Source organism: Leptodactylus fuscus, chromosome 1, assembly GCF_031893055.1.
Source record: "Leptodactylus fuscus isolate aLepFus1 chromosome 1, aLepFus1.hap2, whole genome shotgun sequence".
NCBI lineage: Eukaryota > Metazoa > Chordata > Amphibia > Anura > Leptodactylidae > Leptodactylus > Leptodactylus fuscus.
This window is the reverse complement of record NC_134265.1, coordinates 274,986,850-275,002,034: the sequence shown is the minus strand read 5'-3', so window position 1 is coordinate 275,002,034 and position 15,185 is coordinate 274,986,850. Positions and strand designations below refer to the sequence as shown.

The window sequence follows — 15,185 nt, the reverse complement described above, 5'->3', positions numbered from 1 at the left end:
TACAATGCATTAGCCAGTGCTGATTGGCCAGAGTACGGAATTCGGCCAATCAGCGCTGGCTCTGCTGGAGGAGGCGGAGTCTAAGGTCGGACCTGAATGGAGACTGGTGTGGAGCGATCTTAGACTCCGCCTCCTCCAGCAGAGCCAGCGCTGATTGGCCGAATTCCGTACTCTGGCCAATCAGCACTGGCTAATGCATTGTATTGGCGTGATGAAGCAGTGCTGAATGTGTGTGCTTAGCACACACATTCAGCTCTACTTCATCGGGCTAATAGAATGCATTGGCCAGCGCTGATTGGCCGAATTCCGTACTCTGGCCAATCAGTGCTGGCCAATGCATTCTATTAGCTTGATGAAGCAGAGTGTGCACAAGGGTTCAAGCGCACCCTCGGCTCTGATGTAGCAGAGCCGAGGCTGCACAAGGGTTCAAGCGCACCCTCGGCTCTGATGTAGGAGAGCCGAGGGTGCACTTGAACCCTTGTGCAGCCTCGGCTCTGCTACATCAGAGCCGAGGGTGCGCTTGAACCCTTGTGCACACTCTGCTTCATCAAGCTAATAGAATGCATTGGCCAGCACTGATTGGCCAGAGTACGGAATTCGGCCAATCAGCGCTGGCCAATGCATCCCTATGGGAAAAAGTTTATCTCACAAAAATCACAATTACACACCCGATAGAGCCCCAAAAAGTTATTTTTAATAACATTCCCCCCTAAATAAAGGTTATCCCTAGCTATCCCTGCCTGTACAGCTATCCCTGTCTCATAGTCACAAAGTTCACATTCTCATATGACCCGGATTTGAAATCCACTATTCGTCTAAAATGGAGGTCACCTGATTTCGGCAGCCAATGACTTTTTCCAATTTTTTTCAATGCCCCCAGTGTCGTAGTTCCTGTCCCACCTCCCCTGCGCTGTTATTGGTGCAAAAAAGGCGCCAGGGAAGGTGGGAGGGGAATCGAATTTTGGCGCACTTTACCACGTGGTGTTCGATTCGATTCGAACATGGCGAACACCCTGATATCCGATCGAACATGTGTTCGATAGAACACTGTTCGCTCATCTCTAATAATATAACCTTTTCAATGGATCCAGGAGCTTCATGCAACCTCTTTGAAAGCATTAGGTCTCTTCGCACACAGTGCATTAGTATGGACATTCATTGCCCTGAATAAATAGACTCTTCTTCCCATTTATTTATATTGCCATAAGATTCTACACTGACGTAAATCCGATGACTATTCCAAAAAACAGCAATAGCCAAATTTTGTGAATGACTCCTTGCAGTTAGTTACATGAATGTGTAGAAAACCCCAGGTCTACTGCTGGATGTGTATTACGACTACTTCTGACTCCCCTGGATAACTGAACTTTCCACATTTAGCAAGGGTTACTATTGCCAGTATACAGGACAAAAGCACAGCTGGCAAAATACATTGTACTTAGAAAAATGGCATTTCATTATTGTCTTCAGATTCCCATTTTCATAGGAAATGATTGTTGATAAGAAGCCAGCTAAATTGTAGTTCTTCCTCAGGGAGCTTATAGTTTGCAGGGAGGAAAGGTGACCCAAGTTTTCTTGTAATAACAAAGGTCAGTTGCTTAACAGCTTTCTGCACTGTATCTTTCCTAATAGTTCCACACTTACCTATTTTATTCTTTGTGTTTTCAGCACTTCGGTTAAAAAAAGACATTATTACAAAAAAAAAGTGTTATTTAACACAAAAGCATTATTAAATTCTTCTCTTCTACCAAGAGCAATTTCATTCAGAGTAGGTTTGACAAAGGCTACGAACATTGCATCAGCATTTTAAATGTCATATAAGAGTCCTGAAGAAGTTCCTTTCTGTGAGTTATTTTCGATGGGGCTCATTTTAAAAGGTTACATTTCATCTTATTCCTCTTTCAAAACTATAAAAATATTAAGGTTAGAAAATGTGCATTGCTATATACTGTATATGCAAATGTAAACTGCATCATTATGACCCAAAATAAACTAGTATATGGCAATATCCCACTCCCCCTACATCATCCTGATGTTACACACACAAGAGACCAGGTAGCTGTGATATGGAGAGATTATTGTTAGCTCTTTACAATGAGATCTGCTTTATCTACCCTTGTGAAATGTAGGATACAGAGTGAATTGACTTTTATACTTAACAATACTGCCTATGACTAGTTAACTCTACCCTTCAAGTTTGGGGGTTAGATTTTCCTGCACAAATGGAAAGTCAATATCCAAGCATCAATTAAAAAAAAAAAAATCCTGTGTCTTTATTAGACAAATATTATGCATAATCACCAATATCAGTTAATGTTAGGAACCAAATACAGTATAGAAAGGACAATTAGTCCCGGGCAACCAGACTCCCTTGCACACAGCGGTAAAACAACACTGAGCATCCAACTCCCTCCAAATCAGAGCAGAACCAGGTCCCAGAGGTCTTCGCCAGAGCTCCTGATAGTGGAGATTGACTGGTAAATTCTGGGACTCAGAAGCGCAGCTGTCCAAAGGGTGTCAGGCACAGCGCACCCAAAGTCACAGCAGGACCCAGAAACCCGAAACCACTCACCTGGGTGGGTGTAGAACCAGATGAAGCTAGTCAGCGGAGTAGAGTGCAGTAACAGGAGTTCACCAGAAGATGGCAGAAGCACCGCAGAGTAGTCGTCCTAGCCGGCCCGGTAATCAGGAGATCACGCAGTTTCCAGGAATGAGACAGGACATAGTCAAACAAGCCATACACAGGAGGTCACGTGGTACAGAAGGATGAAGCAAATGGGTAATCAGACAAGCCGGGTCATACACAGGAGATCATGAGGTACAGAGTTGCAGGTTAAGGAGAGGAGGTCTGGAAGGCAAGCAGGGTCATACACAAGAGGCAGATAGCAGACACACAATAGGAGGGTGGGAAACAAAGTCAGGGGCAAACAGGAACACAGAGTGGAGCTGATACCAGGGAATCTGAACAACCAGTGGTGAGCCGGAGCCAGAATTAAACTTAAATAGCCTCTGGTTCACCGCCTGACCCCCTGACCCTGGAAGTCTGGGTTCCAGTCCCAAGAGGAGACCTGCAACCCCTGCAGACTATTGTGGAGGTTCTGGTCCTCCCCCTGAAAGATCCAGAAGCGTCGGACTTGGCGCAAACAGAGGAGCGGGCCGGCAGCCACCGTGCACTGTAGCAGAGGCTCCGATCCAGCTCCTAACAGTTAAAACAGAAGTCATACAATAGATGGGGTAACATTTCCAGGGTAAGAAAGTTTTACATTATCAAATGAATGGGGCTAAGACACTGCATGGCCATGTGACCAAAAGACTTTATGTAGCGTCTTCAGGACAGGAGGAGGAACTCTTTCTGGAAGAAATCCTGGATAACTCATTTATTCCCTGTCAGCACATTTATGTTCATAAAGGGATATGTTTGATCAATAAGTGCCGCACCCGAAAATGATACAATATAATAATTACCTATATGTAATGTAATTATTTGCAGTATTTTTAGACCTCCCTTTTATTTTACATATAGCACTTTACCTACATTATAGTGTCAATCCCACAGATTGTGCGGTTTATACTTTAACCCATTTTGCTGATAATGTCTAATATTTCTCTAATGAAGATTGGTGGAATTCATACCTGTATCTATGGTTTATTTGTAATTTGCAACTGTCTACTGAATCTACTGTCTTACACTTAGATTTTCTTTCTTTGCTTGTAACACTTTATTTCAGGTTCATTGGCCTTCCTATATTTAAACAAATTAATTCCCTTAAAGTAGAAATACTACCATAATTAGTTTATTATTAGCTTGCTATAATAATTAATGAAAAAAAAACTATGACCTGTGGCAGTTTAATCACTTTGATACAATATAGGGGCTGGATTACTACTCAGGAAAATAACTATATAATACAAGAATAGCATGTTTGTGACTAATATGAACTACATCCAGGAATATCATGTACAAGTTCCTTTACAATGTTTCATAGTAATAATTAACAACAATTGTAAACCAAAAGACTAAACAGTGACTTATAAATGATAACGGTAGCAAGGTAATGGTGTGCAAATACCTTCAGTAAGTGTTTGTTAAGGGGAGTCTATCATTAGAAAAACACCTTTTTAACTAGTGGCGTGTTGGAATAGCCTTTAAAAAGGCTATTGTACTCCTACCTTCCATTTTTTTTCTTCTCCCCGCTGTTTCTGATAAAATCTGTTTCTTCTGTTGTGCTAATTGTGGTCACCCAATACAGTGCCCGGGCCGCCATTTTCCAGTGGGGTTTTAAAGTGCCGCGTCCGATGTCTGCAAATAGCAGAAGGTACAGAGAAGAGGAAGGGGGGAATGTACACAATGAGCTAAGGGGTGGTGGAAAGTTATCACGCGGGGGTGCTCGGAGCACAGGGGGAACACCCCTGCTGTGATGGTAATTAGCATAACAGAAGAAAAACATACTTTAAAAAAGCAGTAAACCTCAGCTGTAATATAACTACATTAGGGTTAAAATGAACTAGTTCTATGTAAATTATTTATTTTACTATTATGACTGCTAATAATAATCTGATATCAGTAGTTTGCTTTAATGCCATTACATAATACTTTGAATGTAACCTTTCTCCTTTTCTTCATCAGAAACATACCTCTTGCAATATGTATATCAATGGCGATTGTAACCATTGGATATGTCTTAACCAATGTGGCCTACTATACAACCATTACAGCAGAAGAGCTGGTCCTCTCCAGTGCAGTTGCAGTGGTAAGGAATGATAAGAAAACATTGTACTCAAAATAAGTCTTGAATGATGATCAGAACCATTTTTCTATCTTTCTATAGTGTACTGTAGGTAGTTTAAAACTTCAGACTATTACAATGAAGGACAAGCCGAGCTGAGCTAAGCATTGCCTTTTGTAGCTTAGAACATCTGACGGTTGTACTATATACTGGGGCAACTATAGAAGCTACAGCGATAACAGGTGCAATGGCACCCAGCAGCAAGTGGTGCCCACAAGCCACCCTCACCACAATAAGATTGATTAAAACTCATTTTATCCCCCTATTGCTTTTACATTATAAATGTATTACCCCTGTCCCCTGGTGCATTGAAGTGATACAGGTGGCGAGAATTTACAATACACAACCTTTATCCCTTCAGAAAGGTGAACATAAACATTTTAATGCCAAACAAAGCAGTAGATCACCATCTCAGGCCTGGTTCACATTTGTGTTCAGTATTCTGTTCGGGGAGTCCACTTGGGGACCCCCGAATGGAATACTGAATGCATTGACAAGCGGTGAGCAATGAAAGCACACGGACCCCACAGACTATAATGGGGTCTTTGTGTTCTCTGTGCAGTGTCTGCATGGAACATGCAGAGAGAAAAGAACTTCATGAACTACTTTTCCCTCTGCATGATTCATGCGGACAGTGTGCAGAAAGCACGCAGACCCCATTATGGTCTATGGGGTCCGTGTGCTTTCATTGCCAATGCGCTCGTTATTCCGTTCGGTGGTTCCCCAAGTGGACTTCCCGGCCAGAATACCGAACACAGATGTGAACCAGGCCTGAGATGGGCGAACCTCATGAGATTTGTTTTGACAAATATTTGTGGTTCACCCACCCACTTTGTTTTGGGACACTCTTGTTTAGCACAAACTAGAAATTATATTATTATACTCTAAGGTCTGTTCAGACTTAAGGAACACATACATGTCCTGTGCTGTGCCCTATATGATAATTTAGTGTCCCACTTATCTGAATGGAGAAGTAAGACAGTTTTGTCACATTTATGGTAGTTTTATCCAAGAGTGGATCTAGTAGGATGCAGAGGTGTAAGGGAATAGTGTTGGAAAATGTTTTTTGCTCATCTGAGAAAATAGCTCTCAGGGTTCATCCTCTATCTGTACAGGTGCATGTCCACTTTTAAGTACTTTTTGTAAATCCTCTTTAAAGCCATTTTTATTATCATTGCACATGCATAGTTTAATAGATTCTAAATTTAGCTCCCAATGAGGTTGTCAAATTTTAAACCTCTGAGACCCTAAACTATAAAAACATCCAAAAAATAATCAAGATATTCATTATTGTGTCAAGGATTGTACTCAGCAGAGGGTCTTCTGGTGGGCCAGTAAGGAATGACTGATGTGTCTTCTCTCTTTGATATCCCTTCCAGTGCTTTGTTCAAAGTTAGGCCCACTAACATACAGTATCACATATTGCAATGAATTGTGCACTTTGCTAGTAGTGTACATTACAACATATTTAGAGATAAAAAAAATAAATGATTCTAAAATCTGCATTTTATGCCATAAAGTATTATTTAAGAAAACGTGACCTTTACATTTTTCATAGAGAAATTAAATTATTTTTCAACAAACAAAACCACTGGTCTACGTAGAAATCATTGAAATAAATTACATGGTGATTATATTTCAGATGCAAGTCCATTAACCTCCCCCACACAGCTACACATTAAATACTTTGCAGAAAAAGGGCACATTTCAAAGGCTCCTGACAATTCAACAATTTCAAAGTGCAGAGAAATAATATAATTTGAATGCTTATTTTGCTTTACAGTAAGTGTCAGGATACAATGAACCGCACTTACTAATAGTCTGAAAGAGAACCTGATTTATTACAGTGACTGATGCTGGGTGAGACATCTGGGGCATCTTTAGTCTGTTCTGTCTGACCTATTAGCTGGCTTACACTGTGCCAGGATTTTACAACAAAATTTGGGTTCAATGTTGGCACACATTGTTAGATCTTAGGCCATGTTCACTTCTTTTAGACCTTTGTAAAGATAGTTAAATTCATATGCAGCTACCACTGTAAATTTCCTCCATTGTGTAACAATCCAAAACATCTAATCATGCCTTCCCAAATAAATTATTCACCTAGATTTAGTTCTACATTGCAATAAGTATGGAGCTGAGCTCAACCCAAACCATCCAAGCTACTACTCTCAGATAAGTGCTCATGTTGAAATAAATTACTAGACAAATCATAATATGATCATATTAGTATAGTATCTGCCAAGTCCCCAATTTTGATGTCCTTGACTCTTCCTTTATAGCAGACTTAGAGGAGATAGGTAACATGTAGTTCAGGGGTGGGCAATTAATTTTCCCATGGGGCCGCATAAGAAATTGAAACTATGCTAGAGGGCCGCACCACGGCAAATTTAGCTCCACCTGCTTCTACGTTGACTCCGCCCATTCCCAATCATCTTTCCATGTGCCCCCACAAAGTATAATCCTCCTACAGTCACCCGTACATTATATGCCCCCACATTATAATGTTCCCTTCCAACTGCCCCACAGTATTAAGTCCCTTTCCTGGTGCCCCAGTTTAAACTGGTGGAAACTAGAGGGAACATGAAACTGGAGCAGTAGAGGGGGACATTAAACAGTGGGGGTAATTGGAGGGGGGCAATAAATTGACAGCTGGAGTGGGACATGAAACTGGGGGCAACTAGAGGGGGACATTAAAATCGGGTAGCTGGAAACAAACATTAAACCGTAGCTGGAGGGTGACATTAAACTGGGGGCAACTAGAGGCAGACAGGTCCCCCTCCAGCTACCCGCACAGTTTAATTCCCCCTCCAGTTGTCCCCAGTTTAATGCCCCCCCCAGTTTAAGTGCCCTCTTCATCTACCCCCAGTTTCATGTCCCCCCCTCCATGTCTCCCTCAGTTTCATATCCCCCTTCATTTGCCCCATTTCATGTCCTCCCTCTATCTCTCCCCCAGTTTCATGTCCCCCCTCCATCTGCCATCTCTGCCCTAGTATAACATTCCCCTTCCATCTCTGCCCCTAGGTTACTGAGACACACACACACACATACAGACAGACAGACACATACATACAGACAGACACATATAGACAGACACACAGACATACAGACAGACACATATAGACACACACACATACAGACAGACACATATAGACACACATACACACACACACACACAGACATACATATATAGACACACATACATTTTCCACCCTGCATCTCACATTCCCCTCTCAGTACCTTATGACACACACCACTTCTCCATCTTCTTACGCTGTCCTGCCAGCACTAAGACACGTCTCCCTAGACATGCCTCCCTAGTCAAGCTGTGCGGGCCGGTCTGAATCCCGTCAGAGGGCCGGATATGGCCCATGGGCCGGGCTTTGCCCAGGTCTGATGTAGTTGGATGTCAACTGCTGGATCTATATGTTCTTTGTTTCCCTTTTGCCAGTTCAGTACACATGCAGCACTCAACCAAGCTAAATGTGAATGTATATAGGGAGGTCAGACTAGATATCTAGCAAATGAACGACCCTTGATTTCACAACTACTGTATCCAAAGTATATGACCAGCTTAACAAATTGGTAACTACATACTGGCTTTTCTGTTTGACCCAAAAAGGTACTTTGGAATTTAGAATTTGGCCAACAATAGACCTAAATCTGAAGTATGCATGTACTTTGTCAAACATCCATTTCTAAATAAATTGAAGTTCCCTCTATTCATTTCTTTTCAGACATATGCAGAACGTCTCTTGGGAAACTTTTCCCTGGCTGTTCCCATTTTTGTGGCTTTATCTTGCTTTGGCTCAATGAATGGTGGAATTTTTGCTGTGTCAAGGTAAGAAATATAAGAAATGCTCCTCATCATTATTTTTAGGACACTTTGAGGTCTATAGTGAGGTCAAGTAATTTTCTTTAACATTTGTCTGTATTTCAGAACCAAAGAACTATGACAGCTATTAATAAATACTAAGAAATTAATGACAAATTTTGGACCTTAAAATGAAATAATGATAAAAGTGCAGATTAGCTTTAAGGCACGCTTAAAGGGGTTGTGTCCCCTGCATCCTTCCATTGAATTAAGCACCAGTGCATGTGTATGGGCTGCACTCCATTCACTTCTGTGGGGTTGACAGATACAGTCCTATGAAAAAGTTTGGGCACCCCTATTAATCTTAATCATTTTTAGTTCTAAATATTTTGGTATTTGCAACAGCCATTTCAGTTTGATATATCTAATAACTGATGGACACAATAATATTTCAGGATTGAAATGAGGTTTATTGTACTAACAGAAAATGCGCAATATGCATTAAACCAAAATTTGACCGGTGCAAAAGTATGGGCACCTCAACAGAAAAGTGACATTAATATTTAGTAGATCCTCCTTTTGCAAAGATAACAGCCTCTAGTCGCTTCCTGTAGCTTTTAATCAGTTCCTGGATCCTGGATAAAGGTATTTTGGACAAACAATTCAAGTTCAGTTAAGTTAGATGGTCGCCGAGCATGGACAGCCCGCTTCAAATCATCCCACAGATGTTCAATGATATTCAGGTCTGGGGACTGGGATGGCCATTCCAGAACATTGTAATGGTTCCTCTGCATGAATGCCTGAGGATTTGGAGCGGTGTTTTGGATCATTGTCTTGCTGAAATATCCATCCCCGGCGTAACTTCAACTTCGTGACTGATTCTTGAACATTATTCTCAAGAATCTGCTGATACTGAGTGGAATCCATGCGACCCTCAACTTTAACAAGATTCCCGATGCCGGCATTGGCCACACAGCCCCAAAGCATGATGGAACCTCCACCAAATTTTACAGTGGGTAGCATGTGTTTTTCTTGGAATGCTGTTTCTTTTTGGACGCCATGCATAACGCCTTTTTTTATAACCAAACAACTCAATTTTTGTTTCCAAAATGAAGCTGCATTGTCCAAATGTGCTTTTTCATACCTCAGGCAACTCTATTTGTGGCGTACGTGCAGAAACGGCTTCTTTCTCATCACTCTCCCATACAGCTTCTATTTGTGCAAAGTGCGCTGTATAGTTGACCGATGCACAGTGACACCATCTGCAGCAAGATGATGCTGCAGCTCTTTGGAGGTGGTCTGTGGATTGTCCTTGACTGTTCTCACCATTCTTCTTCTCTGCCTTTCTGATATTTTTCTTGGCCTGCCACTTCTGGGCTTAACAAGAACTGTCCCTGTGGTCTTCCATTTCCTTACTATGTTCCTCACAGTGGAAACTGACAGGTTAAATCTCTGAGACAGCTTTTTGTATCCTTCCGCTGAACAACTATGTTGAACAATCTTTGTTTTCAGATCATTTGAGAGTTGTTTTGAGTAGCCCATGATGCCACTCTTCAGAGGAGATTCAAATAGTAGAACAACTTGCAATTGGCCACCTTAAATACCTTTTCTCATGATTGGATACACCTGGCTATGAAGTTCAAAGCTCACTGAGGTTACAAAACCAATTTTGTGCTTCAGTAAGTCAGTAAAAAGTAGTTAGGAGTATTCAAATCAATAAAATGATAAGGGTGCCCATACTTTTGCACCGGTCAAATTTTGGTTTAATGCATATTGCGCATTTTCTGTTAGTACAATAAACCTCATTTCAATCCTGAAATATTACTGTGTCCATCAGTTATTAGATATATCAAACTGAAATGGCTGTTGCAAACACCAAAATATTTAGAACTAAAAATGATTAAGATTAATAGGGGTGCCCAAACTTTTTCATAGGACTGTATTGCAATCCCGCAAGTGATATTGAAGTAAATGGAGTGTCAGTCAAGGAAGCTCACTGCCAACTTATTTGTAGGGGGGATTCAGGTGGTGCTTTCCTGTTCCCTGGCTCCAGTGCCGGACCTTCGTTGAGCTAACAATTATTCTTTGCATAGGGAATAAGTGCCTGTAATGGCAAACCCCTTTTTTATGCAGACCGACCCAGTAGGCAATATTTGGAATATTTGGATGTTTCTAAGAGAATTATTTTCTAATTATTGTCACTCATATGTTGCATTTAAATGAAGTAGATCATTGTTCCTGTACAGTTTGCATTGGTTGGCAGCACATCTCCTTGTGGATATAAGGTGAAATGCTGCTGACAGTTTGGCAATTTAACAATCTAGCACATTTACACAGGCTAGTTATTGGAAATGACTGTTCCAAAGAAAAGTAGTTACCAATAATTGGTCTGGTAATAGAGCTGCGTGAAAGGACCTTCATAACTCACAATTATTAACAAGATCTGAGGAGAATACAACATAACAATACTTTAATTAAGAATTGGTTTACATAAGCAAACCTTGTACCATGTATACTGTGGATTACATCCTGGAAACCTACTTAAACCTGTTCTATTGAAAATTTAGTCTAATCTACAGATGACATGCTATGGAACATGAGGAACTGAGCAACTTAATATGTCATTTTGTTAGAAAAGACTCTGTATAATTTGAAATCTTTTTTATTTTAAGTCCTTATTAATCAATAAGAACAGTGAGATAACCAGAGTAAGGGTGGTCACAGAGTAACGCCAGGCGTCATTTGTGTGTAATTTGTGTGTCTTTTACGGCCATCATAAAACGTTTACATAGAGTTCTATAGGAAAAGACGTCTGTAATTAACGGCCCTCATTTACGGCCGTCATTACAATGACGGCTGTAAATGACGGCCGTAAATTACGGAAGTCTTTTCCTATAGAACTCTATGTAAACGTTTTATGACGGCCGTAAAAGACACACAAATGACGCCTGGAGTTACTCTGTGTGAATGGAGCCTTACAGAGGAAGTATGGACTAGCTGTATTGCAGTCTATGGAGCAAGTAATCTAATGATCGCCTCTTATGGGACCAAATAAAAAAAAAAAACGTAAAAAAAAATGAAGAATAAAAAAAAAGTTTTTAAATATATCAAAAGATAAATAAATAAAAATTTTAATCATCCCCCTTTCCCTAGATCATAACTAAAAATAAATAAACCAAAACAATGTACCAAAACATCGAAGTCATCCTTGCATCCGAAAAAAGCCAAAACAATACCCTTTTATTCTCATCATTTATCCTTCCAAATGAGATTTAATAAGAATTGATCAAAATGTCCAACATTCCCTAAAATGGTATAATTTTTTTTTTTTTTAAAGATACCTCAGTGTTAACGTTCGTGCACATCTGCATTTGGTGATCCATTTGGGGAGTCCGCATGGGGACCCCCCCAAACTGAATACCAGATGCAATTGTAAGCACTATGCAGTAAAAGCACACGGACCTCATAGACTATAATGGGGTCCATGTGCTTGATGCGCACTGCCCCCACGAATCATACGGACAGGAAAGTAGATTGTGAACTACTTTCCTATCTGCATGTTCTGAGATCTGGTGGCAAACATACCCCTTCATAGTCAATGGGGATCCATGTGCTTTTACTGCACAGTGCTTGCAATTGTGTTTGGTATTCCTTTCGGGGGGGGGGGGGGGGGGTCCCCATGCGGACTCCCCCGGACAGAATACCAACGCAGATGTGAACCAACCCTTAGAAATTCAGAAATGCTGTCTAAAAAACTTTCTAGCATTTTTCAAAGTTTTAGATTTTTGTAAAGGTATTAAAACATGACAAAGACTCTATTCATTTGGTATGTGTCATTTTGTCTACACCATGTAAGCCATAAAAACAGAACTTGTATGAAAATTGTAGAAATGAAGTTCTTTTCAAAATCCATCCGATTCTAAATTTTTTTCTAGTTTCCCAGTACATTCTACAGAATATTATATGTTACCAATTACAAGTTACGGAAACATAAAAAAAAGTTATTTTGGAAGGCAGAGAGTAAAAGATGAAGATCAAAAAACAAATGACTGCGGCGGAAAAGTGTTAAATTATGTAAACTTTTCACTTCGTGTTAAACAAACTCTGCCGTTCTGATTCTGCTAATGTTTTTCTATTTGTAACATTTTCTTTGTTCCATTAGAATGTTCTACGTTGCCTCTCGAGAAGGTCACCTTCCAGAGATCCTTTCTATGATTCATGTACACAAGCATACTCCTTTGCCAGCTGTCATTGTTTTGGTAAGCTAAGAACATCTTTTCTGTATCTATCAGCAGCTTTCTTAATCACGATTATTTATTGCTGTTTATTAGTGTTAAGATATTAATATGCCTTTTATATCATATAACATGGCACATGTCTTTCTGGACAGCTAGTTTACTGTAAATGTTTTGTAAATGCTACCGGTGTAGACCAGATTTTTCATTTGTAGATTTACATATATTATCTGACTGTACGTAGAGTAAATAAATAGTGTTGGAATGTTGCTATAGAGGATTCTTCATACATTAGCCTGTGCTATTTACTAGGAGCATACAGTTGTAGCCTTTGCTAACATTACTTTTAACATGTTGCTGGTGAGATATTTTGTTAAGAATCTCAGCAGGAGCTGCCCATCAATTCAAATGACCCTTTCCATCGCTTTCTGCAGTTTACAATAAAAATTATATGATTGGGGGCAGTGAGAAGCTGCATAAAATCATAGGGTTGCCTACACTGGTAGTAGGCACTGTGGCCCCAATATGATCTATTCCTGTATTCTGACACAATGATACATGATTATAGTACATGAATAATATCTGGTGACAGAGGTAAAAAAAAAATAAAAATCAGCAGACCTGCTGCCGCTATTGAATATTGAAATTAATAGCAACAGTGGCGCTTTTGTACTAGTTGGACCGCTACTGGTGATAGTGGCGATCGCACAGAAGAGACTCAAAAGAGCAGCTGCTACTTTTCAAATCAAGAGTGGCTATTCTGTGATTGGTCCATCTGAATTAAGCTCCAAAGTTCCTGCCACTGTGACTGTATCGGTAATCACTCCGATATCATTTCAACCAATATTTCATTGCTATCTCTGTACTGTGACATTATAATAGTGTCACAGGACAGGGATAAATCGTAGCAGGACCATAGCTACTATTACCAGCCGTGGTTGCCTAACACAGAAGAGCCATTGCCGCTATTGAAGTCAATATCGGCAGTGGCTATTCTGTGATTGGTCCATATGATTTTAGTCCCAGAGTACCTGTTTTTGCACTAAATTCATATAAGTGTCTATCCATAGAGAGCCACTGCCAGCGATAGCAGCAGAAGCTCTGCTATGATTTTTTTTTGTTTCTTAACCACTGTCATGATTCAGGTTAAGGAGTGATACATCTGTATCTATAAGTAAAACATGATAAACTGAATATCCCAATGAGGATGCCATGTCTTGGAGTGACTTTTACTGGCTTTATCACTAATTTAAAGTTGGCTAATGGCTAAATACCTATAATATTGTAGGTGCCAAGGGCCTGTGCCCCACTACCCCAAACAGTTGTTATTCTAGGCTTGGTTCACCTTTTCCTACTCCAACTAACTCAAGGACAGGGTGGCCAGCCAGTGGTAGAACATATTAATATCAAAATATCTATTTACACAGGCACATTGTTGGCAGTGTTTACCTTAGACCAATTTGCTGCCTCAATAAGGATTTGCTAATGTTAGCCTTTGGAAACAGAGGTCCATACAGAATACTCAAAGGTATAGAAAATGCTTTTATATGAGAGCCACAGTGTGCAAAGATTGTATATCTCCACAGCCAGTGGATGCAAAACAGGTTTCACCCATTGGAGGAGAAATTAGACTGTCTATTTCAAGAAAACGCTACGTGAGAGCATAATATTATATAGTGCAATAAGTCATCATATTCAGCAGAGTACACGTCATAAAATATACAATAAGAAGTACAAAGCACAAGTGGGTACATTAAACAGTTGTACAAGCCAATCTTGGCCAAGAACCTTAATCGTTAGTTCACACGAAAATCTGCGTGTGCATATTCCGTCATGGCTTTCCGCTCCGGATTAGGCCCAAACGAATGGACGCAGTTTGGAGGGTGATGCCGTGAGGCGGACCCCGCGACTGATTCAGTTGCGGAATCTGCCTGAAGAAAGGGCAGCTCGCCACTAGCGTAAAAAAGAACGCTACTGGTCTCCATAGACCACCATTGTGAGGGGGTGGATTATGACATGGTTTTGATTAATCCGCCCCCTCTGTGCCCGTGTGAACTAGCCCTAACAGATACGTATTGAGAGATTCACACAAGCTGTTGACAGCACATCTTCACAATCTCCTTCTGAGATTAAAGAAAAAAAAACTCACATGTATTTATTCTTCTTGTTCTTAATGAAAAATATTATACATAATGCAAACATCCATTAATATGCCTCATAAAATGAAAGTCTTGGACTTCTGCAATTTGCTCTAAAAATATTCTTTAATTTTGGCTTGACAACAATGAGTTATTAATAGTTATTGATTTTCTTTTTAAACAGTATTTCTTGGTTCTCTAGAGACCTAAA

At 40.3% G+C, this 15,185-nt stretch overlaps 1 protein-coding gene across 1 annotated transcript in view; it reads left to right on the top strand.

Annotated features, from left to right (window-relative positions):
* The window catches only part of SLC7A11 (solute carrier family 7 member 11), a 176,049-nt gene that overhangs the window by 126,244 nt on the left and 34,620 nt on the right, over positions 1-15,185 (top strand). The window contains exons 7-9 of the mRNA XM_075257537.1: positions 4,628-4,751; positions 8,525-8,628; positions 12,764-12,860. Coding sequence (XP_075113638.1) covers positions 4,628-4,751; positions 8,525-8,628; positions 12,764-12,860 — 325 coding nt within the window. The remainder of the gene's footprint in view (positions 1-4,627; positions 4,752-8,524; positions 8,629-12,763; positions 12,861-15,185) is intronic.